The sequence below is a fragment of the Lynx rufus genome, unplaced genomic scaffold, assembly GCF_022079265.1.
Source record: "Lynx rufus isolate CCGP_SWC_20201006 ecotype Redwood Valley unplaced genomic scaffold, mLynRuf1.p SCAF_5, whole genome shotgun sequence".
NCBI classification, from domain to species: domain Eukaryota; kingdom Metazoa; phylum Chordata; class Mammalia; order Carnivora; family Felidae; genus Lynx; species Lynx rufus.
This window is the reverse complement of record NW_025814867.1, coordinates 154,785,653-154,813,549: the sequence shown is the minus strand read 5'-3', so window position 1 is coordinate 154,813,549 and position 27,897 is coordinate 154,785,653. Positions and strand designations below refer to the sequence as shown.

Below are 27,897 nucleotides of genomic sequence, written 5' to 3'. Positions count from 1 at the left end.
AGGCTCCTGGGGCTGAGGGCGGGGCTCCCCCACGCGTCCGGGGGCTGGGGGCGGGGCTTGAGGCGGGTCCTGGAGATGCGGGCAGGACCGGGAGCTGGACTTAACCGGGGAACTTGGCCAGGCGGCGCCGAGCCTGGGCCAGCCGCGCGAGCCGCTCCTTCAGGAACTTCCTCTTGTCGCTGGTGTCGCTGCGCTCCTTCAGGAGCCAGCTGTAGGTCTCCTTGTCCTGCAGCAGCTGCAGCATATTCTTCTGCAGCCGCTGGCCGTACACTTGCAGGATGAAGTACTGGATGATCAGGGGGATGTGGCTGGAGATACGGTTGGCGGCCTCCTGGCAGGGAAGAAGAGTTCACGGAGGGTGAGGGGCTGACGTCAGCACGCCGGCGTCAGGAGGGGCCGGGCCTGGCAGGTGCGGGTGCCCGCCTGGGTCTCTGGGTCTCGAGCCCAGCAGCGGCCTCTGGGCCAGAGGGCAGCCTGACCCCGCCTCCCTGCCGGGGCCACTCGGGCACCTTGGGCTCGGCTCGAATGGGCTTAATAAAGGTACGTGGACTGAGTACAAAAACCCCGTTTTCGAATTCAACTTTGCTGAAAAGATGTTGCAATTTTTTTTTTTAAATCAACGCTAAATATTCAGCAGGAAAGAGGCCGGGCCGCCCAAAGCCACAGAGCGGAGGGAGCACCTCTGCGGTCTCTGCGAGCCCGGTGCTAGTTTCAAGCCCCCCTTCACCCTCCCCGCGCCCTGCCTGTTCCTAAAGAGCTCTTTCCTGACATAAGGCTGATCTCTCGGGAAGCCGATTCGTCCGGTGCCTCAGCAATACCACTGCCCATCAAACACTGATAACATTAGCGCCCGGCCTCGTGAGATGGCTGAAAAGATTAAACGGACTGAAGGATAAAAAGTTTAAAAAGCTGCGGGGGTGTGTTGGGGCACCTGGGTGGCTCAGCCGGTTAAGCATCGACTTCAGCTCAGGTCATGATCTCACCGTTCGTGAGTTCGAGCCCCGCGTCGGGCTCTGTGCAGACAGCTCGCAACCTGGAGCTGCTTCGGATTCTGTGTCTCCCTCTCTCTCTCTGCCCCTCCCATGCTCTCTCTCTCTCTCTCTCAAAATGAATAAATGTTAAAGAAAAAAAAAAGAGGAGTGCCTAGGTGGCTCAGTTGGTTGGGCACCCAGCTCTTGATTTCGGCTCAGGTCACGATCTCAGTTTGTGGGATTGAGCCCCGCATCTGACTCTGCGCTGACAGCACAGAGCTTGCTTGGAATTCTCTCTCTCTCTCTCTCTCTCTCTCTCTTTCAAAATAAATACACAGAAAGAAAAATGTCATGTCATAAAGATGACAACTCTCCCGGTGCAGACTGATAAATGAATAGGATTGCGACAAGAATGCCCACAGCTCCTTTTTCATCACAGACAGAATAGGCTGATTCTAAAACTCCTAGCGAAACCCACGGAAGAAGAGGCAGGATAAATCTGCCTAACAAAGAAGCAGGGGCACAGACAGACACATGGCCGTGTTCACAGCGGCGTCATCCAGGGTGGCCCAAAGGGTGCCAGCAGCCCAGAGGCACACGGACAAGTGAATGAACACGCATAATGCGGTCTCTCCATACAAAGGAGTATGATGCTACTTTTAAGAGGAAGGGCAGGCTGACGCACGTTACGGCAAAGGTGAACCTTGAGGACCTGACGCTAAGCGAAGTCACCCAGGCGTGAAAGGACAGAGATTGCATGAGTCTACTTAGGCGAGCTCCCGGGAATCAGAAAGTCCACAGGATCAGAAGGTAGAATGGGGGCGCCGGGGCCGGGGGAGGGGCTGGAGAGGTGCATCTCATGGGGGGCAGGGCTCAGTTTGGGAAGGTGAAGAATCCCGGAGACGGAGGTGGGGACGGCTGCCCAACAGTGTGGACGGGCTTTGTGCCACCAAGCTGGGCACTTGAGGATGGTTAAGACGGTACATTTTATGTGATATGTATCTCAACACAGTGCAGAAAAGAAAAAGGAAGAGAGCAGCATTACGGGAGCGGTTCTGGTTGCGCTAGACATTTAAACCTTGTATAAAAATCCGCTAACGCAAAACAAGGTATGTGAATGTAACCTTGTTGATGCTGACATATGAAAAGTAAACCAACAGAAAGAGAATCGGGTTTCTACTGGGCCTTGGTTTAAAGGCTTGCCGTTCCAAGAAGGTCTCTGTCCTCGGAGCCCGTTAGAAATGCAAAACCTTGGCCCCACCTCACACCTGCAATCCACATCTAACCTGCAACCAGATCCCAGGAGATCTGTGTGCATGGTCGGGTTCTAGAAACACTGCCTTACGACAGATGCTGGTGAGGACGTGGAGAAAGAGGAACCCTCTTGCACCGCTGGTGGGAATGCAAACTGGTGCAGCCACTCTGGGAAACAGTACGGAGGTTCCTCAAAACACTAAAAATAGATCTACCCTACGACCCAGCAATTGCACGACTAGGCATTTATGCAAGCGATACAGGTGTGCCGTTTCGAAGGGACACATGCACCCCCATGTTTATAGCAGCGCTATCGACAATAGCCAAAGGTTGGAAAGAGCCCAAATGTCCATCGATCGATGGACGAATGGATAAAGAAGATGTGGTATATTTACAGTGGAGTATTACTCGGAGATCAAAAGGAATGAAATCTTGGCATCTGCAACTACGTGGATGGAACTAGAGTGTGTTATGCTAAGCAAAAGAAGTCAGAGGAAAACATCATATGACTTTGCTCGTCTGTGGAACTTAAGATGCAAAACAGATGAACATAAGGGAAGGGAAGCAAAAATAAGATAAAGACAGAGACGGAGACAAACCCTAAGAGGCTCTTAAATACAGAGAATAAACAGAAGGTTGCTGGAGGGGTGTTGGGTAGGGGGATGGGCTAAATGGGCAAAGGGGCATCAAGGAGGACACTTGTTGGGACGAGCACTGGGTGTTACACGTAAGTGGTGAATCATTACATTCTACTCCTGAGATCGTTGTTACACGCTCTGTTAACTAACTTGGATTTAAATCTAAAAAGAAAAAAAAGAAAAAGAAACACTGCCATCAAGCACCCAAACAGTGACCTGGCGGAGATATCTGATAAGCCAAAAGATGGCTATTGGCTTTATCTGTCCAGGTTTTGACCTGTCTCAACGGCTCTAGCACAGCTGTGCGTCCTTCCCCAGCGTGAATTAGACTGCTTTTTCACACGCTTGGAAATGTACAGTAGCCACGAAAGCGTGTGTCTCTGCGAGTGGCTCCTGCCATCGCGTCCCAACCCCGAGCCAAGGGCTCCACCCACGCTCAGCTCCCAGAGTATTCACAAGAACCCGGTGAGGAGATACCGCTCTACAGAGAAGAAAGCTCAGGCTCAGAGAGGTCAAGCAACTTGGCCAGGGCCACACAGCCCGTCAAAACCAGACGTGAGTGACTCCGAGCCTTAGCCTCGGCTCCTCCGCCCGAGGCTCGATGCTCCCACGGGGGCTCACGGAGGCCGGGCACACGGGGCTGGCTGACGGTCACCACACAGAGCCCCGGAGACTTAGAGAGAGGCATCCACAAGAAAAGGAAAGGGAACGAAAGCCGCCTTTCCGAGGCGCCTGCAGACTTACCTGGCGGTAGGCCAGCAGGTGCTCAAAGATTTCACACAAGGAGACGCTCCCTGAAGAAACTTCTTCAGAGATCGGACTGTTTGTTTTTTTATTCCTCTTCTCCTCCTCTGAAACCCTCTCCCTGACCCTCTGCAGCGCCCGCTGGTAGATCTGGTCCTGACAGTAGACAATCTGCTCCATTTGGAAGTGAAGTCGAATCGACTTCTCCGCTTCGTTTTCCAGCTCAAACTTAATGTCTTCGATTTTGGACTAGGGCAAAAGAGAAGCGGAACGAAGTTCGCTCAGAAACAAATCGCCGGGTCGAGGAAGGGGGTCCTCCCTGAAGCCCGCAGCCAACCGGCTCCTACTGGAACGTGCCACAGCCTTGCGCACCCCACGCTGGCTTAGCTAGGACGGGGCTCCCTGCCCGGCGGGGTGTGAGGGGGCGGGCAGCGCGCCCAGACCCCGACCCCCCTGCCCCGAGCCTGGGGACCTGCACGGGCTCTGCTTGCGGGCCTCGTTTCTCACATTCTTTCTCTTTTGGGGGCTGTCCCGTCTCATCAGGGGTATCTATGCCCATCACAGAGATCACGGGGGTGAAACGGGGGCCAAATTGAAATCCATTCAATTCCGTAGGGTTCATGTTCCTGCAATTTACAGAAACTGGCTTCCAGAAGGTCGGGGAATAGATCTCTCGCACAGAAAGTATCTGCCCTCCCCAGAGCCCCCTGGGAGCCACCGACTGTGATGCATAAGGCCAGGTGCACCCCAGACATTTTCTTCCGTGTTCGTGACACCTTCCAAACAAGGTATTCTTAGTCGTATTTTGTGGATAAGGAGTCAGAGGGCCCGGGCAGCTTAAGTCGCAGGCCCCAAGACCCCAGCCTGCGACAGGCCAAGCCAGTGTTCCCAGCGGTGCTGGGTGCCAGGGACCGAGAGTGTGTGTCTCCCCAAATCCGTTAAGTTGAAAGCTTAATCCCCAAAGTGATGGCATTGGGGTGGGGGGTTGGGAGATCCAGCCCACGAGAGTGAAGTCCTTACAGATGACGCCAATGTCCTTATAAGAAGGGACACCAGAGTGCTCTCTCCCTCCCTCCCTCTGGCTCTCTCTCTCCCTGTCTTGGGAGGATACGACGGTCCTGGCAGCGATCACGCAAGCCAGGAATTGGGCCCTCGGCAGATGCCAGATACGCCACACTGATCTGGGATTTCGGGTGAGCGGCCCAGCGGTGCTCCGTTACAGCGGCCTGAGCTGACCACGCCGGGGGAGCCCCTGCTTCTGAGGGCAGACGCTTCGGGTCTCAGCTGCATGACATGGGGGGGCCTCGCTTCCTCCTGACTCCTCACTCTCGGAAAATGTCAGGTGGATATGTGGCTTCCTCAGTGAGTTGCAGGGTTGGGGCCGTTTCCCTCAGACGAGGCCATTCTCCACGAACTCTGGCTCTCTTTTGTGATTTTAAATATTTATCTCCAGAGTCCGCCTCGCTTACTGCTTACTTACTGCTTCTTCCCCTGGATCACCGGTGATGCCACTAATAAAGTTCGCCACTGAGCCTGATTCTCTGCGTCTCTGCGTACGCAACAAAGTTGGGATGGTCTTCATCCAAGAAATCTGTTTTCTAGCATCAGGCTGACTTTTTTTTTTTTTTTTTTTTTTTTTTTTTTGGTTAAATCGCATGTGGTCAGTGTTACCTTGGTTGTTCTGTAGAGGTTGAAAAATTCATCAAAGTTTCCTTTCGAAATATTTGCAAAGGCAAGCTGGACCATATCTGAGGAAAGGAAAACAAGATTCGTTCAAAATCATAGATGGCTGGGGCGCCTGGGTGGCTCCGTTGGTGGAGCGTCCGACTTCGGCTCACGTCATGACCTCGCGGTCTGTGAGTTCAAGCCCCGCGTCGGGCTCTGGGCTGCCGGCTCGGAGCCTGGCGCCTGCTTCGGTTTCTGGGTCTCCCTCTCTCTCTGCCCCTCCCCCGCTTGCACTCTGTCTCTCCCTCAAAATGAATACACGTTAGGGGAAAAAAGAAGGATTCAAATAAATAGAGTATTTTGAGACTGTGGAATAATCATCTCAGCTGCAGAGCCGACCAGAGGTGTGGACGATGAGAAAGGTGTATTTTGTGTGTGCCCCTGGTTCCTGACACCCAGCTCCTAAATCCCTTAGAAACTCCCGGGTGACAGGAGCATCTCTTGTTCTAAGAAGGTGACTCCTGGTGGGCCCCGGACTGCTTCAGGGTGAGGGCTGGTCACCAGAAAGATCGAGCCTGGATTAGAAGCCTGGAACTTTCAGCCCCACCCCCACCCCCCCACCCCCATCCCACCTCGCTGCCTCTGAGGAGGAGAAGATTGAGTTAATAAGTGATTATGTCTTTGTGATCATCGATTCCACCTTATTAAAATCCCCTAAACAACAGGGATCAGAGAGCTCCCAGGCTGGTGAACACACCCACGTGCCCAGAGGGTGGTGCCCCCCGCCCCCGACTCCACGAGACAGAAGCACGTGCCCCAGGACCCCCCCTCCCCCAGGCCTCATCCTCTATACTTCCCTTCACGCCCTTTATAATAACCTGGAAAGGGGAAGTACATCCTTTAAAATAAACGGGTAGCGTTGGTTTTGATCCAAGCCTTTCCCGGGCCTGGAAATAAAACGCCGAAAAGCCAAATCAAGAACTCACCGGTTACCGTGCGCAGCATGTCGACAGCTGGCTCCTCCAGCTCTCTGATTTGCTGTTTGATAATAATCTCAAACGTCTTGTAATTGACAAATCCCGGCAGCTCTCTGCCCCGATACCGATTTTCAAATTTCTCAATTTCTTTATATATCGCTTTGTACCCTGGAAAAGAACGGTGCTGAATTATTTTACGAAAACAACCCTGCGGGCTTTTCTTTTTCATTTCCTAATTTATTTTGAGATAGAGAAAAAACATGAGTCGGGGGCAGAGAGAATCCCAAGCAGGCCCCGCACTCTCAGCACAGAGCCTGACGCGGGGCTCGAACCCACATACCACGAGATCGAGACCTGAGCCGAAGTCGGACGCTTCACCGACGGAGCCACCCAGGCGCCCCACAGGTTTTTCGAAACACAATACCATTCTGGACTTTCTGAAGACACAGAGCCGCATGGAAAAAAAAAAATTCAAATCGGATTTATCGACGGAAAACAATTCAGGGATAGCAATAAAAAAACAGATCTCAAGATCATTTTCCTTAGTCGTGTCAAGATGGCAAGTACGGAGCCAGGGTATAATGCCAGAGGGCAGGGAACGCAGAAGGCAAGAAAACTGTATCGTATAAAAAATAAAAATGACCACGAATGCCATCCAGAATCAGCGACACATCACAGAGCATGAGTACAAAGTGTTTGTAATCAGCTTGGGATAGCGGACTAGCCAAGCCCGTAAGACCACATTCACGGGATCTGGTATCAGTGTTCGCTATATAAAACACTTTGTTGTTTCTTTATACTTTTGGAATTCTTTTTCTTCTCAACCAAACTGGACTGTGGAGGACACTGGGGGGTGGAAATTCAGGAAGGCCCTAAGAACCAACCAGGAGGGGCGCCTGGATGGCTCCGTCAGTTAAGCATCCAACTTTGCCTTAGGTCATGATCTCACGGTTCATGAGTTTGAACCCCGCGTTGGGCTCTGTGCTGACAGCTGAGAGCCTGGAACCTGCTTTGGATTCTGTGTCTCCCCCTCTCTCTGCCCCTCCCCGCATGCACTCTGTCTCTCTCTTTCTCTCTCTCAAAAATAAATAAACATTTTTTAAAAATTAAAAAAAAAAAAAGAACTAACCAGGAATCAGGGTCTAGGTATCCTCTTTTGGTTGGGAGATATTTTCTCGTAGGAATTTTGTACAAACTGAGATAAAATTCACATGCTATAAAATTCACCCTTGTGGGGCACCCGGGTGGCTCAGTTGGTTGGGCATCCGACTCTTGGTTTAGGCTCAGGTCAGGATCTCACGGTTCATGAGATCGAGTCCCACGTTGGGCTCTGTGCTGACAGCATGGAGACTGCTTAGGATTCTCTCTCTCCCTGTCTCTCTGCCCCTCCCTTGCTCACGCATTCTCTCTCTCTCAAAATAGATATATATATACTTAAAAAAAATTTTTTTTTTAATTCAACCTAGTCAGGGCACCTGGGTGGCTCAGTCGGTTAAGCACCTGACTTCGGCTCAGGTCATGATCTCACGGTTCGTGGGTTCGAGCCCCGCATCGGGCTCTGTAATGACAGCTCAGAGCCTGGAGCCTGCTTCAGACTCTGCCCCTCCCCTGCTCTCTCTCAAAAATAAAACATTAAATTCAACCTAGTCAAGCGTAGAGCTCAGTGATTTGTTAGTACATTAACAAAATTGTGCAACCGTCCCCAGTAGCTTATTCTCAAACACTTCCATCGCCCCAAGGAACCCTGCGCCCTATCAGGACTCCCTCCCCATTTCCCTCCCCCTGCCCAGCCCCCGGAAACCACTCCTCTACTCTCTATTTCTAGGGACACGCCTGTCCCGGACATTTCATATCAATGGTACCAAAACACATGTGGCTTTCTGTGTCTCGCTTCCTTCACTCAGCACAGTGTCTTCAAGGTTCGTCCATGTTGCAGCATGTTTCGTCCTTCATGCTTTTCCATGGCTGAACATTTTCTATCATCTGCTGTCACAGGCTGAATTGTATCTCTCCAAAATTGGTATGTTAAAGTCCTAACCCCTAGCACCTAGGAAATGTGACTGTGTCCGGAGACGGGACCTCTGAAGAGGCGATCGCACTGAAATGAGGTCATTGGGGTGGACTGAACTCCAATCTGACTGGTGTCCTTATAGGAAGAAAGCAGGACACAGAGCCGCGCAGGAAAGACCATGGAGGACACACGAGAAGGTGATGTCTACGTGCCAAGGAGAGAGGGCTCCGGAGAATCGAAACATGCTGGCACCTTGATCTTGGATTTCCAGCCTCCAGAATTGTAAGAAAGTAAGTTTCTGTCGTTTAATACGCACAGTCTGTTGTGCTCTGTTGGGACGGCCCTAGCAGACCAATACACGGGTACGTTAACATACCAGCCACCCTAGTGCGTGTGAGATGGGGTCTCCCGTGGCTTTGGTTTGCATTTCTCTGACGGCTAATGACGCTGAGCGCCTACTCGTGAGCCCAGAAGCCATTTGTGTGTCTTCTCTTTAGAGAAATGTCTATTCTCATCCTTCGTCCACTTTAACTTGGATTATTTAGCTTTTTGTTGTTGAGCTGTAAGAGTTCTTTGTATATTCTGGGCACTGGACCCTTGTCAGATGCGTGACTTGCATTTTCTCCGGTTCTGTGCGTGGGGGTGGCGCCCTTTGACCCGCACACGTTGTTTATTCTGATGAAGTCCCCCTTGTCTGTTACTTCTCTTGTCGCCTGTGATGTCGTGTCCTATGCAAACACCGCCTCTTCATCCAAGGCCACGAAGGTTAGAATCCAGGTTTTCTCCTAAGAGTTTTATAGTTTCAGTGCTCACAGGTTGGTTTCTGATCATTTTGAGTTTATCTCTGTACAGGGGGTGAGTTAGGGGTCCAAATGCATTTTCTTGCATGTGGGAACCCAGTGACGTGCAACTGATAACTTGTTGGAAGGAATTTAGCATCTTAAAATGAGAGCTATTTTCTCATGGGCCGCATGCTGTAATAAGCTTGCTGAACCATGCACGAGGGGGCTTGCTGGAAGCGAAGGACTGTTGTCTTCCTGCAGCACGGTCAGCAGCTTGGGAGTGGCGCAGAGATGGCAAGTGGCAAGTGACCGCCCCAGTCTTCCACCAGGGAACACTGTCATTTATCTCGTCCTGCCCTCCATGCCCTCTGCCAACGAACAGACGACTGAAAGGCGTGGCCATCGAATTATGTCAACAATGGCACGATGTATCCTCTCACGTTCATTACTCAAAGCCAAGGACAGCGGCCAGTCGGAACCTCCAGTCAGCTCAAGGTACATTATGGAACCCGCCACCAAGCTGCCCGAGTAGAAGCAAAGTCACTTGAAATTCCCCTCAGCTGCTGCCGCTTTATCACTGGCCGGTATATGATTGACCTCAAGCATCTTGAAATATTAAAAAAATTAACTTCAGGTCACACTCTCTACCTTTTTCAGACTCTTGAGAATTTGGTGGTGTAGCGATGGTGTCCAGGCTGTGTTTCGTTTCCCCTGCGTCGCTGCTGCAGCTGCAAAATCCACTGAGATACACACGGGCTTCAAGGCCACGGCCAGCTGACCACGAAGAGCATGAGGCAGTGGCGGGCGCCATGTTGACCCGCTACTGTTGCGGGAGGGCTGATTCTGGTCGAAGCCCTGGCGGACTTGGGCGGATTCCTCTGCGTGTTCTCTCTAGGTGTCCTCCGAAGTCTGCAGCAGGCGCTGGCTGGCCTGAGTTCAGTGATGTGGGGCGGAGCAAAGGCGGTCCCCACACACCCCTCCTCCGGCCCTCCTCGCCATCTGTACCGCCCGCCTTGACCCACCTCGCCAGGCCTACGGTGGTGCCTGGCACTCACCTTTCTGGAACTTCTTTTCAATCACGGTGCTCCACTTGTGGAATTCATGTCTGATTTTGGTGAACAGCCGACTCTCACCCTCCCCCACAGACTCCTCCCCTTGTATTAAAGAGGTGATGTCATGATTAAACGCATTGATTTTCTGTTAAGAAGGAAAACGTACGTATAAGCGGAGATGTTCCACATACAAGTGGGGTGGTCTGGAGGCTGTGTGTAGGCTGAGGGTGGGCAAGTGACTCCTCACCACGTGACAGGGGTACCAGACCCTCCCACACCCCCAACCGCCCTCGGGGTCTCGGGTGAGCATGCGTGATAAGCAATCCATACGGCAAATGTGACCATCTGTCACTGCCCATTGTCCCTCCGCCCTGGCCCCTCTTTGGTGTTAAATGGCACAGTGAGCCTGGGTCGGCTTTCGGGGAGTGAGAGAAAAGTGCATGAGGCACACAATCCCTTTCTGGACAATGATGTGTGAATCTCCGACTCGATGCTATGGGCAATACTCACATCTATCAGAAAAAACATTTTTTCGTGTTCGTCTTCTGGTACATCTGAGCCATACTTTTGTAATTCCTCTGTTATTTTCTCATGATTCTCCTTTATTTGATTCTCTAGCAGGGGCAGCGATTTCTGAGGAAAACAGAAAAGAATGCAAAGACATAAATACGGACAGGGAAGGAGCTGGAGCCCCCAGGCCACCTGCACGGTACACCTGACCTCCTGGCTTCCTCTAGAGCGAAGGTGGAGAGGGAGGGACATTAGCGGGCACTGACTCCACCCAGGCCTCCCCACATTCCCACTCCTGGGGGGAGGGGGGACAGTCTCAGGGACACGCCAAGGTGGCTACTCTGCACGGTTCCTGCATCCTGTCCAAGCAACGCCAGGAAGAGCTCCTTCTACGATCTGCAGGGACATTAGAAAGGGCCACCTGTCTTGTGGGCTCTGAAAAAGCAGCAGTTGGGACAATTTGAGATTCAACAACTTTTGTGAACAGATTTAAAGTTTTCAGGGACTTCTGTCTCTGACGACACGGTGGATGGCGCATGCTAGCGCCCTCTTCCACTGCAAACATCAAAAAATGCTGGCTGGCACATCGAAAGCATCCCTTGAAGTGTATCCATGAGCTGGCAGGTACTCAGAGGCACAGACAGGTGACACGGGTGCCCAGGGGCGGACGGGGAGAGCGGGAGTATAGCCAGATTTGGCCTCGCAGGGCATTTGTAGGAAAGAAAAATTGAGGTGACGTTTCAGAGCCTCACTTGGTGCTGGGGCAACGGATAAATCCCGGTGGGCTTGCTCGAGGCAGGGACTCTAACGAGCCAACGTCTTCTTACTCTACAAAGCTGGGACCCCAAAGAGCTAGGAACAACCGTGCCCTCTGTCCCCATTCCTGGGGACTGAACTCGGTGCTGAGCGGAAGGACATAAAATCTCTGCCGAAAATCTGTAACCGCAAGCCAGCCCTCAAACAGGTCTGCTGCCCAAATTCATACTCCCTGAGGGGTCCCCCAGGCCTCGAGCTGAGAATCTAAAATGATTCAGGCTGGAGGCTGCACCTCCCTGGAGAAACCGATTCTGAACCTGGGCTTCCATGAATACCCACAGATCAAGTTCCAGAAAGGATAGGCCCAGGGTCGAAACCCTAGCCCAGGTCATTGTGGGTGATGGCTACCAGGACCCAGCGCACCTGACACTGGATTCCTCGAGCGCTGCGTACAACAGAAATATGTGCAAAGGAAACCTTTTTAAGGGACCGCACAGGTGAAAGAGAAAGGGATTCTGTCCAGACAAACTTGAAAAAGAACCACGGAGAGATTTAAAATATGAAATCTATGACCATGACCATCGTCAAGCCATTGCCATAGCGGCTGGCAACGAGAAAGGAACAGGTTCGTGCAGGGCGCATGAGATTTTAGGCCAAGCGGATGTAGTCTCTCAGGTCCCGCCCAACATGTGGTGCCGCAGTCACACACCGTCCGGGAGCTTGCTCGAGGATCCCAAGCTGTGCTCCAGACCCGCCGAACCTGAGCCTGCACCTTAATGAGATCCCTGGGGAGATGTGTGTGCGCGCGGACGGTGAGCGAGCCCGCGCGGGTTGGCTCTGGGTTTGTGGGACTCGAGTCAGAGAACAGACGGCTCTACATGTGCTTACGCAGATGTGCATGATGAGTTCAGTGGTCAGTCTGTCCGCCAGACAGGGCACGGTGGCCCTTCCTTCCTCCAGGAGAACCCTGCGGACGGAGAAGAGAACACGACATGCACAACCATGCTGGTGTGGCCAGAAAACGCAAGCCGGCTTTCTGCTGCAGGGAAAGGCAAGGCTAGTCCAGTTATTCCCAGGCGGATGGAGCGCCCTGCCGCGGGTACCCAACAGATGTGCAGAATTGCCCTGCGCGGAACGAGGGCAGGGTCTTCATTATTTCGGACACTTCAAAAATGGCATAGAGTTGGAGAGAATTGTACACCTCAAGCTCATATAACACTGTATGTCAGCTGACCGGGACTAAAATAAAAAGCTTTCTTTAAGAAATGGTATAGTTTCCGATTCTGTGTCTCCCTCTCTCTCTGCCCCTCCCCTGTTCATGCTCTGTCTCTCTCTGTCCCAAAAATAAATAAAAACGTTGAAAAAAAATTAAAAAAAAAAAAAAAGAAATGGTATAGAAGGATCCCTTCCAGCTGAGACATTAAATATGGCTCATGACATTTGGAACGCCTGGGTGGCTCAGCCGGTCAAGCGTCCCACTTCGGCTCAGGTCATGATCTCACGGTTCGTGGGTTCGAGCCCCGCGTCGGGCTCTGTGCTGACAGCTCCTTCGGATTCTGTGTCCCCCTCTCTCTCTGCCCCTCCCCTGCTCACACTGTGTCTCTCTCTCTCTCAAAAATAAATAAACATTTAAAAACATTTTTTTAAATATGTCTCATGACATCTGACTACAGAACTGGTCTTTATAAAGATACGCTTGGTCACCTATGGATATGTTTTCATAACACACATACCCTTCTTCACGTAGGTAATATGCACATAAGTCTACGTAATGCATGTCGGCATAGGATTTCACAAAAATACCCCGACACGTACCTACGTAGGTGTATGGATGACATTGAACTATGGGACACACCCTTCCCCAAGACAAGAACCTAAACCATGGGCTGCTTGGAGGAAGGAAGGCCTATCCTCGCTCTATCCAAATCTGCGTTCGCCGAGTTATTATAGATTCTTTATAGTTTAAAGAACTTTTTAGGATAAAGGGCATGCCTGTTTGTGAAAGTACACTCACAGCTAGGCTCTGGTCTCCACATCTGTCAATTTTTAAGAATTGTGGTAAAAGGTACATAACATAAAATTTACAATTTCCCCCAGTGCCCCTGACTGATAGATAATCAAACTGATGTGGCCCGCGATTGGAAAGGCCACATTTATCATATAGCAAATGTATGTCCCTGGGTCAATTTCTGAGCTTTCTAATTATTTTTCTATTCTGAGGTATTTATGTTTTCTTCCGGTATTTGTGTTTCTATTTAATTTATTTTCAATTATCGTAGCCAGTTCCCTCCCTATCTGGTCGTGGAGGTCTATTTTCTGCTGTACTTTGTCAGTTCCTCTTTTGTTCTCCCGGGCAAATCCCACGGGCATTGTCAAGGTATAGACACACTCACACACCCACTGCGAACGTCTGCTTTTGGGCGGCAGCCATGTTCCCCAGGAGAAATGGAGGGCCTACGTTTTGGTTTGCCCTTTGCGGAAACACGGCCCGGGTACCTGAAATGTGGGTGGTCCTCAAAGAAGACTCTCTCTTTCTCCAGAGCCTCGGCCAGGCTCAGATGGTCCTGGATGTCCTGCTGGCCCCGGCACTTGACGACCATGTAGCCCTTCTTCAGGTGACAGACGAGGTTTTGTGCCACGTCGACCACCTTGTCTTCGGTGCCTCTGTCCACCAGGTCAGGCTTTGTCAAGATGCCTGCAAGCCGGAGACTTTCCATCAGAGAACGCTCGCAGTTTCCTCTCAGGCTTGCTCGTAGGGACACGACGGCACCCCCAACCCCCAAGTCCACGGTTTGAGGCGGAGCCCCTGGCCAGTGACAGAACTACAGCTCAGGCCCCAGGAAGACGGCATGCCCCTCCAGGCAGGTGTGGGGGGCTTGCTTCACCCAGGGCTTGGCCCTCATGCCAGAGAGACAGCAGCCTGTGACAGCCATTTAATTTCCCTTCTACCCAGTCGAAGAGTTCGTGCTCTATTGTGATGACTCTCCACCTCCCCAGTGAGGCACACTGGGCTGTCAGCCCAGAGCCCGATGCGGGGCTCGAACCCACGGACCGCGAGATCGTGACCTGAGCCGAAGTCGGATGCTCAACCGACTGAGCCGCCCAGGCGTCCGACTAGCATTTCTAAACATTCTCCAGTTACTTCTGGTGCAGATGGGGCTTGGCCCACGCTTGGGGAAACACGGGTCCGGCCGAGACCAGAGGCATCATTTGCTGAGCCCACGGCCAAGTAAAGCCCTCCTATGGTTTCTAGGTTCTTCCCTCTTCTTACCTATGGTCCTGTCTCCATCGGGGTCCACCTCCTGAGCCATGCTCAGTGCCTCTGTGGTGGCGATGTCCACATTGCAAGGGACCACCACCAGGTTGATTGTCTCCTGCTTAACGATGTACTTCCTGATGAGTTGCTTGGTCTGTGAGAAAATGAAGGCGTATGAGGGCAGGGACAGGTCCCGACCTTGCCCTTGCTTTGGGACCTCCAAGTCCCAGGGGTATCTCCCCGAAAGAAACAAGCCTGCAGCATTTCTCAAGCCAGAGTTACAAGAAACCAAGTCTCCCGTGGCAGAAATGGAGCTCTGGGGTCTGGGGAAAACCGCCAGACCTTAGCTCATTAACTATCTCCCAGGATTCCACAGAGGACAACCGCAGGGAAAGAGAAGATGCCACAAAGTGCATGACGCTGCCCTAGATCTTAAGTCTCTTGGGTAACATTTGCCAACGTGAAAATGCCATCATATCTGTTGCTAATGCTTTCTCTCCCCACACAAAACCCCTTCCTGTACACGCCAGCTTAGATACGCCACGAAATGTAACTCTAACCAAAAATGGGTCCCCGTATAAAACCGAAACACTGTAAAATGGATTTCCAGTTCTGCCTCCTTGCCTCGCGCTCCCCAGAACATCTCCATCTGACTTGGTGGAGGCCACGGAGCCCACCCCTTCACACCTCCTGATAGCCACCCTCCCAACTCAGCCCGGAACTCGCTGTTGTCCAGGGCACGGCCCCGGTCCCCCCCAGACCGAGGTTGTACCTGGCGTCCGATGTCGGCCGGCTGATTGCCCACAGCCACCCTGGTGATGCCAGGGAGGTCTATCAGGGTCAGATCCGGGACATGAGGGGAGCTGATCTCCAGGTTGATTAGCTCATGACTGATCCCCAGTCCTTCCCCAGCGATGGCATTCTGGGCTAGGGAAGGGGGAAACGAGAAAACCCGAATACAGCATACAGTACAAGCATCTCCCTACAGCAAATCCTCCGAAAGCACCTTCTACCTGCCGTGCTTGGATAAGGCGTATCTGGAGCAGATTCGCTTTTCCGGGGCTAAAAGGAAACTCAAAGGACAATTCAGGGTTCTCCCTGCCAGTGGCCAGAACTGTTTGTGGAGAGAGCAAGAGAAACATCTCTAAAGATGCACCTGCACCAGGCCAGAGCGGGGCCGACCTGAGCTCTTCCTGGCATAGCGCCTAACTCCTTCCCCTGACGTCACTAGGAGATTAACAACAAAGCAAAGTGAAAGCAAATAAAAACACAGGGGCACGCTGGGGCAGGATTTGGGAAATGATGGAGGGGAACGTGCTAGTTTTGAGCAAAACGAGCCCTGGCATTGACATCCTATCAAGGGACCTCATTTGGCTCCTGCCTCCGTAACGATGACAATTTCAAGATCTAAATTTATTTATCGGCATTCCCTTCCGTCACTGCACGCACGCTCCTCTCCAGGGCGACCTTCTCCCAACCGGAGGGTCTGTCCCTCGACCTCGGGCTTGCCCGTGGCTGACAGGACATCACAGAATGGACTCCAGTAGAGATTGAGACCTTGCGCCTGGGGGATCCTCCTCCCTTCCTGCCAGGAACCCGTCCGCCACCACGCAAAAAGCCAAGCCTGGCCTCCTGGAGGAGGATGGCCACCGCATGGGGAGAAGGCCTGGTCTTTCCAGCCCAGGGCCTGGGTATGTGACCGAGGCCATCCTCGACAGCTGGCCCCAGCCAAGCCAGGTGGAGGGAAAGAACTTCCCAGCGGATCACCGAATCGCGAGAAACCAATGCTTCCAAACCACTGGGCTTTGAGATAGCGTTGTTACACAGGAAGGGCGAGGGGTACACACAGCGGTTTTGAGTGTTCTGCCCCTGGAGCCAATCTAAGCCCAGCAATCACACAATGAGGTTCTGACTGTAAAAGCATCCTTCAACTTTTGTAAAACAGTCTATAAATGCAACTTAGTGCTTCTATCTTTTTTTTTTAATACAATTTATTGTCAGATTGGTTTCCATGGAACACCCGGTGCCCATCCCAAGTGGCTGCTACCTTCTTAAGAGCCAAGTTCATTCTTTGCCACTTCTGCTCCCCAAATGACTGAGACTAGGCTGTGACACACTAGGAAGAAGCGAAGGTCCACGTGGCAGAGATTATCTATCCGCCTTGCTCACTCTCAGCCGCAGCCAACCCTGCCACTACTTGTCCTTATGTCCTCCGCGTGTTATCTCTCCTTTCGGATGCTTCATGGGGACAGGGTGATCTCTGTCTCTGTGGCTGGCATTCACTGAGACGCACCGTAGGTCAACCCGAGCTGGGATTATGCAAACACATGCAGAGGAAAAGGCCTATGAGATGCTTCCAGAGAGGGTTCGGGGATGGTCCAGGATGCCTTTTATGAGGCTAACGGAGAAAGGGGTTCCCTGGCCCCACACCCAATTCTTCTTCCATCAGATCTGTGGAGTGGGGAAGCCTTTGAATAAGGGACAGATACTCCTTGTTTAAATTTTAAAGTCCACATTACTCTCCGATGCTTATTTACATACTAAGCAAGTAATTGCTGAGGTCAGATTCTGTCCAAAGCGCTGGTCTTACTGAGGGTAAAAGAAGAGAAGACACAAGGGAGCCGGGGCCTGATGCAGATGAGGGCCGGAGGGAGGCCCCCAGGAGAACAGGACAGGCCCAGAAAGGGAAGAGGGGGACAGTGACAGATGGACCCCTTCCTCCCTCACCCAGGTGGCCAGATGTCCAAACAGGTGATAGCGAACAAATGTGGGGCACTTACCTGTATTGATTGCCTCCTCCACCTCCGAAGGGTCTGAAATCTCCATCTCAAAGTCCTGGTAGCTGACTTTGCCTCTCCATTCATCCTCATTCATGAGCTTCTTCAGCTTCAGCACCAGAGGACACCTTGTGACAATACCTGGAGGCCACGTCCACATCAGTCCTGCACTCTGCTCTCAAGAGTCCTAGACGGTGGCCTGAGATCAATGCTGCGCAAACTTTTCTATAATCATCTGGGCAGGCTGCTAAAAGCGCCTGGTCCCCTTGTCTGACACTCGGATGCATTAGGTCTGGGGTGGCCTTAGAAATATGCATTTTGAGTATGCATTCCAGGTAATTTTTTGCTCACTAATGCTTGAGAGCCACCACTTTCGGCTTCTCGCTTCATGTTTTGCCATCAGCTCGGGTGGCACACTCTCGTAGGAAACCCCCAGACTCTGGTAAATGTCCTCCGCTATCCCCCAGGATACACCCATACCATCAGGAACACATACTGCCCTCACCAGGCCCCCTGACCACGTCCCCCTGCTGTAAACTTCCAGACCCCACCCTCTCCTACATCTGACCTGTACTTCAAGGCCCATCTCAGGTCTGCCCTCTCTCCCCTGGAGCCCCACCGATCCCTTGACCTTGGCGCTCAAATAGCACCACTAATCAGAGCACCAATCTTTACCTCCCATTTGGAAGGTCACCTCTTGAGAAGGGGCTCAGGAAAGACACCCACATGCACGTGGTTCTGGGCTGGGGTGCAAGTACATATACTCAGACCTGCCATAATGCACAGGTTATACACAACCCACACAAAAATGTGCAACAAGAGAGTGCCATGAACCGACTCACGTCCCCCTCCCAATTCATGTGTTAGAGCCTCAGCCCCCAGTGTGACCACTGGGGCCACTCCTTAAAGGGGTAATTAAGGGTAAATGAGGTCAGAAGAGTGGGGCCCAAGGTGACTGGCATCCATACAAAAAAGGGAAGAGACGCCAGACGTGTGTGTGCACAGAGAAAAGGCCATCTGAGGACACAAGGAGACGGTCATCTGCACAAGGAGAAAGGCCTCGGGAGAAACCAACCATGCCAACACCTTGGTCTTGGACTTCCAGCCCCCAGAACTGTGAGAAGTAAGTCTCTGTTTCAGCCACCCAGTCTGTGGCATTTTGTTATGGCTGCCTGAACTGATTAAAACAGAGAGCAAGTTCTTACCGCTGCCTCTGGGAAGGGCGACCCCTGACAGGGCCTCCAGCACTGAGCTCTTGCCCGAGCTCTGGTCTCCGATGACAGCGATGGCAGGCAGGGCCAGGTCCTGCTCCACGCCCAGGGCACGAAGGGAGTCGATGAGGTCAATGCAGGGGCGCACTTTCTCCTCGTACTGGCTACATAGGTTCTTCTTGAGTCCCTGAAGAAAGCAGAATCAAAGAATTCTGTCATGGCCTGCGGGTCATGTTCCATCAGAGACAGACAACTTCAATCAACCTATCACAATAGGTGAGAAGAGATCCCAAAAGAGAGTGGGAAAGGAACACAAAGAACTATTTAAAGAAATGATAGGTAAAAATTCCCCACACTTGAAAAGAATTAACTCAAAGACCCAAGAAGCTCAATGAACCCCAAACATAAGGTACATAAACTACATCAAGGCAGATTATAGTCAAATAGCTCAAAACCCGCGACAGAGAGAAAATGTTTCAAGCAGCCAGAGAACACGTTACACATTGAGGAGCAAAGATGAAATTTATAGAAGATTTCTCATCAGAAACAATACAAATAAGAAGGTAGTGTAATAGCCTTCTTAAAATACTGGAGGGAAAAAAAAATCCATCATCCTAGAATTCTATACCTCGCCAAAATACCTTTTTTAAAAATGAAGGCAAATGAAGTTTTTTTCAGACATAAAAAAGTGAATGAATTCATCACCAGCATTGGCACTACAAGAAATGTTAAAGAAGTCCTTCTGCCAGAAGGAAAATGATTCTGAATGAAAATCTGAATCCACACAAAGGAATCTACACCAGAAATGGTAACTACTACATTTTTTAAAAGTAACTTACATATCCTTAAAAGATATATGACTGAACAAAAATAACAATATATTGTGGGGCTTATAAGTCAAATTAAAATTCATGACAGAATCAACATGAATGCTAGGAGGAGACAAATGGAAGCATACATTTGTAAGGTTCTTATTTAAATATTAAGTTATAGGGGCGCCTGGGTGGCTCAGTCAGTTAAGCGTCCGACTTTGGCTCAGGTCACGATCTCACAGTCTGTGAGTTCGAGCCCCGCGTTGGGCTCTGTCCTGACAGTTTAGAGCCTGGAGCCTACTTTGGATTCTGTGTCTCCCTCTCTCTCTGCCCCTCCCCTGCTCATGCTCTGTCTCTCTCTGTCTCAAAAATAAATTTAAAAAAATTTAAAAAAATTTAAATATTAAGTTATTTACTATCACTTCAAGTTAGACTTGACAAGTTAAATATGTAAAATATAAACCCTAAAATAGGCACAGTTAGAAAATCAACAAAGGAAATAAAATAGAATCATCAAAAATGTAGTTGATTAATTCAAAAGAAGGTAGAAAAAGAGGAAAGGGGAAATAAAGGACAAGGAAAATAGAAAATAAATAGCAAAATGATCTTCTCAAACTTCATTAACAACCACAATAAATATAAACGGTCTAAAACATTTTTAGAACAAACTGACTTTGAAAAAGAAGAACAAAGTTGGAGGGCTAACATTACTGATTTCAATATTTATTAAAAAGCTGCAGTAAGCAAAGCAATGTGATACTGGTATAAAATTGAGAAAGAGATCAAAGGAACAGAATATATGTTCCAAAAATAAACTGACATTACGTATGGACAACTGATTTTGACAAAAGTGCAAGGGCAATGCAGTGGAAGGATAAAGCTTTTCAACAAATGGTGCTGGAACAACTGGGCATATATATACCCCCCAAAATAACCTTGTATCTATATTTCACACCACACTAAAAAAGTAACTCACAACAGATCATAGACCTAAATGCAAAACCTAACACTACAGAACTTCTAGAAGAAAACAGGAGAAAAATCTTTATGGCTATGAGTTAGGCAATGTTTTCTTAGATATGGCCCCCAAAGCACAGTTCATAAAAGAACCAACTGATAAATTGGACTTCATCAACATTGAAAACATCTGGTCTCTAAAAAAGACTAAGAGAAGGAAAACAAGCCACAGTCTGGGAGAAAATGTTCACAAAACATATATTTGACAAAGGATTTGTACCCAGCATACATAAAGAACTGCCAAGAAATTCCTTGACAATAAGAAAACAAACAACCTGATTAAGAAGAGACTAAGAGAATATGCTTTATAATATACGTAAGTTTTACTAGGTAGTTCCTTTATCTCGTGGTGAGAAGCTATTTATATTTTCTGCCAGGTCAGCTTTTGTTGTTGGGGGCTGTCCTGTGCATTGCAGGAGATTCAGCAGAATCCCTGGCCTCTATTCATTATTCACTCTGAGTTGTGACCATTAAAATGTCTCCAGACATTGCCACATGTTCCAAGGGGCAAAAGTGCCTCTGGTTGAGAATCACTGCCTTACAAAGTACATGAGTACAAGAGTTTGTATACAGGGAGTGCTGGCAGATTTCTGCAAGGACCTCCTTGACCAAATGCTAGCGAGCCCTCTTTGACCACCTTGAGCCCTCTTCTCCACTTGGCTTCTCCTGGGCTGCTGAGCCCAGACTTAGCAAAGAATCCTTCTTAGCAAAGAATCCCCTCACCTTTGAAAGCTAATCAAGCTCTTTCTCCCAGTCCCCTTGATGATAACCTGTTCTTAGTCATTCTTTCTCCTCTCCCTCACCCTTCCTGCTGGCTGTAAATCCCCACCTGTCCTCCCGTACCACCTTGACCTCAGTCTCTCTCCCTTGTGGCATTAGGCTGGAATAAAATCCTCTTGGCCATTTTTTTTAACAAGCATCTGCTGCCAGTTTTTTCTATAACAAACTTCAGAAAGGTGTGGAGCACAGCTCCACAGGGAAAGCCCCATGGTGGTCGTACCAGAAACCTGGCTACACCTTTGTACCCACCAGCCTCCGTCTCAGCCTTCCTCATGGTTCTTCTTTGTTTTCATTTCTTTAGATCACCTATTTCCAAGAGTTTATAAAACATGAATAATAGTACCAACCACCTGAATTAAGAAAACACATAATCCCAGTCCATAAGACACTCCACGCACCCTTCCCCATCACCTTCCTGCTGTTACCCCTTCTCCCCACCGAGGGTCTCTCCATCCTGAGGCTCGTGAGAACCACATTCTTGTTCTTCTTCGTGGATTTACCACCTACCCATCTTTCCCTAAGCAATACATTGCTTCTTGTTGCCTGAATTGGAACTTTGTATAAGTGGGGCCATACCATACATTTCTTCTATGACTCAGTTCTTTGTTTTGCCACTGTTTTTTAGATCTTGATGCTTTGATGCCCACTTCTAAGCAGAATTCTGCTGCATGAGCATACCGCTATTGACACATTCGTCCACGGCTCACAGGCACTTGTGTTGATTCTGGGTTTTGTTATCATAAACAACGCCATTATGAACATGGCTCTCAGAGGGCACCTGCAAGTTTGCATAGTGGTTTAGCACAAATAGAATCACCTGGAAGCACTATTCGAACACAGATGTGGGCCCTACCCCTGGAGTTCCTAGTTCATCAGGTCTGGGGGGAGGTGGATGTGTGGGCTAATCATTTACAGGTCAAACTTCCCAGGCCTTGCTGAGGATACTGGTCTGGGGACCACACGTTGGAAACCAAGGTCTGTACCTAGAAACGGAATTTCTGGATTATAAGACAGCACCGTTCAGCATGACTGGAAAAGGCCAAGCTACAGCCAAGCAGGTGGGTGTGAACGGTATGAGTTCTTACTGCCCCATACACTGCCGGTTACAGTCAGGCAAGAAACACAGTTATATTGGGGACCTTCTTATTTTTCTGTGTGCTTCAATGTGGCTTTTAGTATTGTTTAATATTGTTTAGCATTTATTATGAAAATGGAGTCAACTTGAAAGAGGCTGATGATCCATGACTTTAAGACACACGACAGCAGTAAAGGGACCTCTCTCTCAACAGTCACAGAAGGCAAATACTGTTGTCATTCCCATGTCAGAGATGGAGAACCCAACTTGTACACCAGGGAGGAAGAGCCATCTTAGAAACAAGACCACACAGCTGGAAGTGTTTGCATTGGGATAAAATTCAGATCAGACTGATTTCAGAGGCCAAGTTTGGTTCCCATCAAAAATACGTTCTGGATTCTGGGGAAAAAACGATGCCGCATGGCTTGCCGGTGAGGGAATGGAACCATGTGGTGGGTGTGGGATAGCACGGTGGCCCTTGGGCCCAGAGCGAGGCCAGTTCCTACAGGAGCCGGACAACACCCCGCCCGGCTTCCCAGGCTGAAACTGCACCCCAACCAACCAGTGTCAGCTATGGCGAAACATCTACACTACACTTGGTGGCCAGATGGGCCCCAGAGGGACGAGAAGGGGATCACATCAGCAACCGCGGCAGGAGAGATCAAGAAGCAGTCATCCCGGGTCAGGAGCATCGCCGTCTACAAGGACAGCCCTCAAACACGGCTATTTTCAGGCGGCAACTTACCATTTCCTGATTTTTCTCTGTCTTATCCGCAAGTCCATTTAGTAACAGATGATCGGATACAGGATCTGAGTCAGTGATCTTTCCTTTAGAATTAACCATCTCCGCTCTTGATCAGCTTAAAATCAAGCACATCGGGATTAACACAATTCAGAAGCCAGGTTCATTCAGTCACAGAATCACCACTAGATACACTGGGACACACTGTGGGCTCCTTAACTCTTTAGGGACTGAAACGAAACAAGGAGCCAAATGATGGATGGAGGCAGCTTAGCCGTCTTCAGGAATGGGCTCCCAGACCCCAAAAGAGTCTTTAAAACTAGGTGTTTCCTATTACAATTTTAGGTTCAACGGCAAAAATTTTTTCACCATCAATTGGAACAGTGGCAAAGAACAAAATTTCCGTGAATTTTTAAAATTCACATGTAAAAGGAAACTTATTATAGAACCATTCCCAATGTTGCTGTGGGAATCTCAATATAATGGAACTTTGATACCCAAGCTTATAGTTGAAAAAAAAAATGCCTAAACTTTAAGTTCTTTTACTCTGTTCGTTTTGCTCCTGGCTTCATATTTTTATTCCATTTCCTCCCATACGAGTGTATCTTAATGACCTTCACTTTTTTCTATTTTTTCCAGTTTGATGGGTTTGATGGATCGACATCCATCACTGTGTACGTTCGAGGCGTACAGCATGAAGGTCTGAGGTACACATTTTGTGAAATGATCACCACAATGGCTTTGGCTAACATCCACCTTCTCATATGGATATGATATCATTTTATTTTGAAAGAAGCTAATCGTCCACTTCACCATACTTGTCTGTATCCCTCCAGATCCGTACAAATATGTCTGAAATTCACTTTTCAGAATTTCTGGGGGCGCCTGGGTGGCTCAGTCGGTTGAGCGTCTGACTTCGGCTCAGGTCATGATCTCGCAGTCTGTGAGTTCGAGCCCCGCGTCGGGCTCTGTGCTGACAGCTCAGAGCCTGGAGCCTGTTTCGGATTCTGTGTCTCCCTCTCTCTCTGCCCCTCCCCTGCTCATGCGTGCGCGCGCGCGCGCTCTCTCTCTCTCTCTCTCTCTCTGTCAAAAATAAATAAGCATAAAAACATTTTTTTAATAAAGTAAAATAAAATAAAAAAATTTCTGGGACCCCATGCCTCTAAATAGTAAATTTTACACATCTAATCATCTTGGGTAAAAGTAAGCGGGAATTTTTCTATGACTTGAAACAAATTATGAGAAATGTAAACCGCCTACTTACCTCCAACACACCTTCCTTTTCCCTTGACGATGCAACGTTGACTAGTTGGATAGAAACACGGAGCTCTTCTCCCACACCTCCTTGAAATCACACAAAACTTACAAATTAGGCCAAAACCCAGGTGAATGTATGTGACGACTCATCAAGGTAAGGTCCCATTGTTAAGAACGATGCACAGAGGCCTCACGATGAAGCAAGCTCATGGTTCTCAGAACCCTTTTGGTAAATCTTGAGTATTTTAATTCTAAGAGAGACCAATAAGGCACAGAGCCTTACTGTTAATTTACTGCCTGAATCAACGATATTTTCTGATGTTCTCTGTGCTCCTTTTACAGGACCCTCCCCCAAGAGCTACGCGATCTTCCTTTAATATTGGGGCAGTTGAAAGGGACAGATTAAAAAAAAAAAAAAGGGAGGCGCGCTTGGGTGGCTCAGTCAGTTAAGTGTCCGACTTTGGCTCAGGTCACGATCTCTCGGTCTGTGGGTTTGAGCCCCATGTCAGGCTCTGTGCTGACAGCTCAGAGCCCGGAGTCTGCTTCACATTCTGTGTCTCCCCTCTCTCTGCCCCCTCCCCCACTTGTGCTCTGTCTCTCTCTGTTTCTTAAAAATAAATAAATGTTAAAAAAAAAAACTAAAAAGAAAAAAAGGGGAGAAATGTATTCCTTTTATCGTAAAGTGGGAGAAAGGTGATTTGGAAGGCAATCAATTAGAAAGAGTATGACAATCTGGAAATGTATTTCCTAACCTCCCCCCGACCAACCATGCCTTTGGAGATGCTTTGTGCACTCAGGGAGTCCCAGACTGGGGCCCCACATTGAAGACCACAGCTGCCTCAGTTGGCCTTAGTGTACCCAGTCAGGTGGCATCATTGGTCCCCAGGGCCTACAGCCCCATGACCATGGGTTCAAATTCCGTCAACACAGGATTGTGTGAATACATTCCCCTCCTCTGTTTGCTTCATATAATGACATCCCTTGGACACAAAATCTTATCTGTGCATCTTAAATGTCTGTACCTTTCATAGATGATCTTTGAAGATCAGTTTGGAGTTCAGGGGCAAGACAATCTCAGGAATTAAAGCCCGTTTCTTACTTATCAGTTACACTCGGCACCCGGCCGTCAAACCAAACTGAATGCAGTCGCCAGTGGTGGCCATGGTGGGGTCATGCTCTCAGCCCGCGTCTGCTCCTAAAACGTCTAACCCACGCTGTGTGTTTAAGACAAGACTGTGGGCTGCCCTCTGAGGTAGGCACATCACCCGGAACCCCTCTCCACTTTCATCTTCCTCCCCCCACCCCTGCCAGTGGTCAGGATGGGCTCTTCCCTCACTGCCAAGGTTGGGGCAGGGGATAGAGAAACTGCCCAGGGCGGGTCTGTGGACACTCAGGCCCCCCCCCACCCCGTTCTTGGACGAGGCTGTCTGGCTGCCCCTGCACTTTGGATTTCAGAGGGTGGCTTCCAGACCCGGACCCTATCCACCAGCGGCATCCCTGGAGAGTCTCTGCAGCAGAGGGTGGGGGCACCATCCAAGGGCGGTCCCGTGGGTCGCTATCCTTGTGGGAAAGCTTCCTCCAGCCCAGACCTCACAGAGGTCTCCCAACCCCTATTAAGAACCACCCACCTGTTGCGTCCTGCTGAACCCCTGATCGAGGAAGTCTGCCACCTGCCCAACACAATTGAGTCCAGTTTTTAAAATAATCCCCGTAGGACTTACACTCACTTTTTCTCTTGGGAGTCTTCCGCCTTGCAAAAACCCACTGACATTTAAATTTTTATGGTGGAAGGGGAGAACATTCTGCTCTTTAGACCTAATGCTCTCTACCAAACCACCCGGAGGGAGCCCAGTACCGGGAGGTGGGGAGAGGGAAGCCAAGAAGGAAATGGAGGGGCAGGGGGCATCCTGTCCACATGACAGGGGTTCCCGGCCAGCAGCTCTGTTCCAAAGTGGAAAAATGACACGGCTAGACATTCGAGGAGCCGTTTGGGACTGACCGCTAGGGGTTAGCATCACTTGATCCTGCTTCTGACAACCACCTGATTTAAATTTGACCAAATGATTCCAAGAGCCCCCACATGCACAGCTCCGGCGGTCACGCGGGGTGGAGTGCAGGTGTCTCCGAGCCTGGCTCCCTCCATCAGCCCCCCAGGACGGTCTTAACTCCCTCAAAACTAGCCTGTCCCCTGCTCAGTCCCACCCCGCTGCGCTAGCAGCGGAGAAGCGGGTCCCTGGGCAGCCCCCCATTCCCTGGGGCGGGGCGGGGGGGGGGCGGGGGGTACGTTGGGCGGGGCACTTCCCCAGATGCCGGCCCCTCCCTCCTTCCTACCCGGCTGCTCGGCTACTCAGGACGCCCCCTAGCGGGGACCCTCCACCCTAGCCTCCCTGAATTCTGCAGGATAGTGTAGACCCCCCTGGTCTGCGCGCTCCCACGGTGGACTTGTCTGGTTTTCACTCCCCAGCAATGTGAAAACCAGTAAAATAACTAAAGTAGTGGGGAGGCCAGAAGGCGGAGGCTGTACCATTTCTCCTCAATCATAGGAAGAATTGTCAGTAACAGACCCCGACCGGAGACAATCATCAATTATAGCCCCCCCCCCCCCACGGGGACAGGTGGGTACGTCATCTCCTACGGGAAACCGCCACCCCTGCCACTCAGCCGCCAAGAACCTGCCATCGCCATGACCTCTTGCATTTCTCCAGTGGACTAGGTTCAAAACAACCCTCCCCAAGCCCCTTCCAGAAAGCACTGTCCCTGTCCTTTGTTTGTTGGACTTGCCTATGGTTTTGCCATGGCTTGCGCGTCCCGGATTCCAGATCGCTGCTATTCCTGAAGAAGCCCACGTTTGCTGATCAAAGAACACACTTTTATTTTTAAGGTCGATAGCAGGAAATATAAACTGATACAAGCCATGGGCCACCTTCGGGGTGGGCTTGGAGGGCGCCCAGCACTGAACGTGAAACTTTCTCAGTGCACACCCCTGGGAGACCCCCTTGGGAGACTGGCCCCCTGGGAGACCCCCTTGGCCCCCCTCCCCTCCACCGGCCCACCTCCTCAAGCAGAAAAGTCCTCGAGGTGCGGGGGGGGGGGCTGTTTCTGATAAGTCATCCAGGAGTCTTAGCAGCCTGTTGGTCAGAAGCAGCATCAAGCGGCCTCTGAGCCCAGCCAGTATTTCCATCATCATCGTCACTGTCACCATCACCATCATCACCGTCCTCACTGTGACCAGCTTCTGCTCCCCCATGCCTCCAGAGAGCTTGTCTCCGCACCCAGCCCTCCCACCCCAGCCCCCCAGCTTGCAAGAAGGTGCTGCTACCCAGGAACGCGACCCTCACCTGTCCCCGCGCAGCTGCCAGGGCCCGCCGCCGCCGCCGCCGCCGCCGCCGCCGCCCGGCTTTTATGCAGCGCCCGCTCCGCCCCCTCGCTCTCGTCGCCCCGCCTCCGAGGAGAAACGAAACTCAGGGGATGCGAGGGAGCTAGACCCGCCTGGTGCAGGAAGGAAACCGAACCCGTCACCCCCCACCGCCTCTCCCCACTCCCCCCACCGCCGCCCTGTGCCTGTCGGCTGCCTCAACTTCTCCCGGGGCTCCGCGCGCCCAGCCCCATC

At 50.5% G+C, this 27,897-nt stretch overlaps 1 protein-coding gene across 2 annotated transcripts; it reads right to left on the bottom strand.

The window, feature by feature from the left end:
• On the bottom strand, positions 1 to 27,669 carry LOC124526453 (interferon-induced GTP-binding protein Mx1). 2 transcript variants are annotated; one of them, XM_047099465.1, is made up of 15 exons: positions 27,626 to 27,669; positions 24,295 to 24,374; positions 23,034 to 23,148; positions 18,599 to 18,791; positions 17,397 to 17,534; positions 15,389 to 15,543; positions 14,632 to 14,770; positions 13,857 to 14,055; positions 12,249 to 12,327; positions 10,605 to 10,727; positions 10,098 to 10,239; positions 6,259 to 6,417; positions 5,279 to 5,355; positions 3,608 to 3,856; positions 1 to 331 (listed from the first exon to the last, which is right to left on the bottom strand). In XM_047099465.1, exons 3-15 carry the CDS (start codon positions 23,130 to 23,132, stop codon positions 101 to 103), a joined length of 1,983 nt encoding a protein of 660 aa, XP_046955421.1. In that variant the 5' UTR covers positions 23,133 to 23,148; positions 24,295 to 24,374; positions 27,626 to 27,669; the 3' UTR covers positions 1 to 100. The 2 variants fall into 2 exon arrangements, with proteins under 2 accessions (XP_046955421.1, XP_046955423.1); XM_047099467.1 differs by lacking the exons at positions 24,295 to 24,374; positions 27,626 to 27,669 and adding an exon at positions 23,849 to 23,944.
• Positions 27,670 to 27,897: the final 228 nt, after the last annotated feature.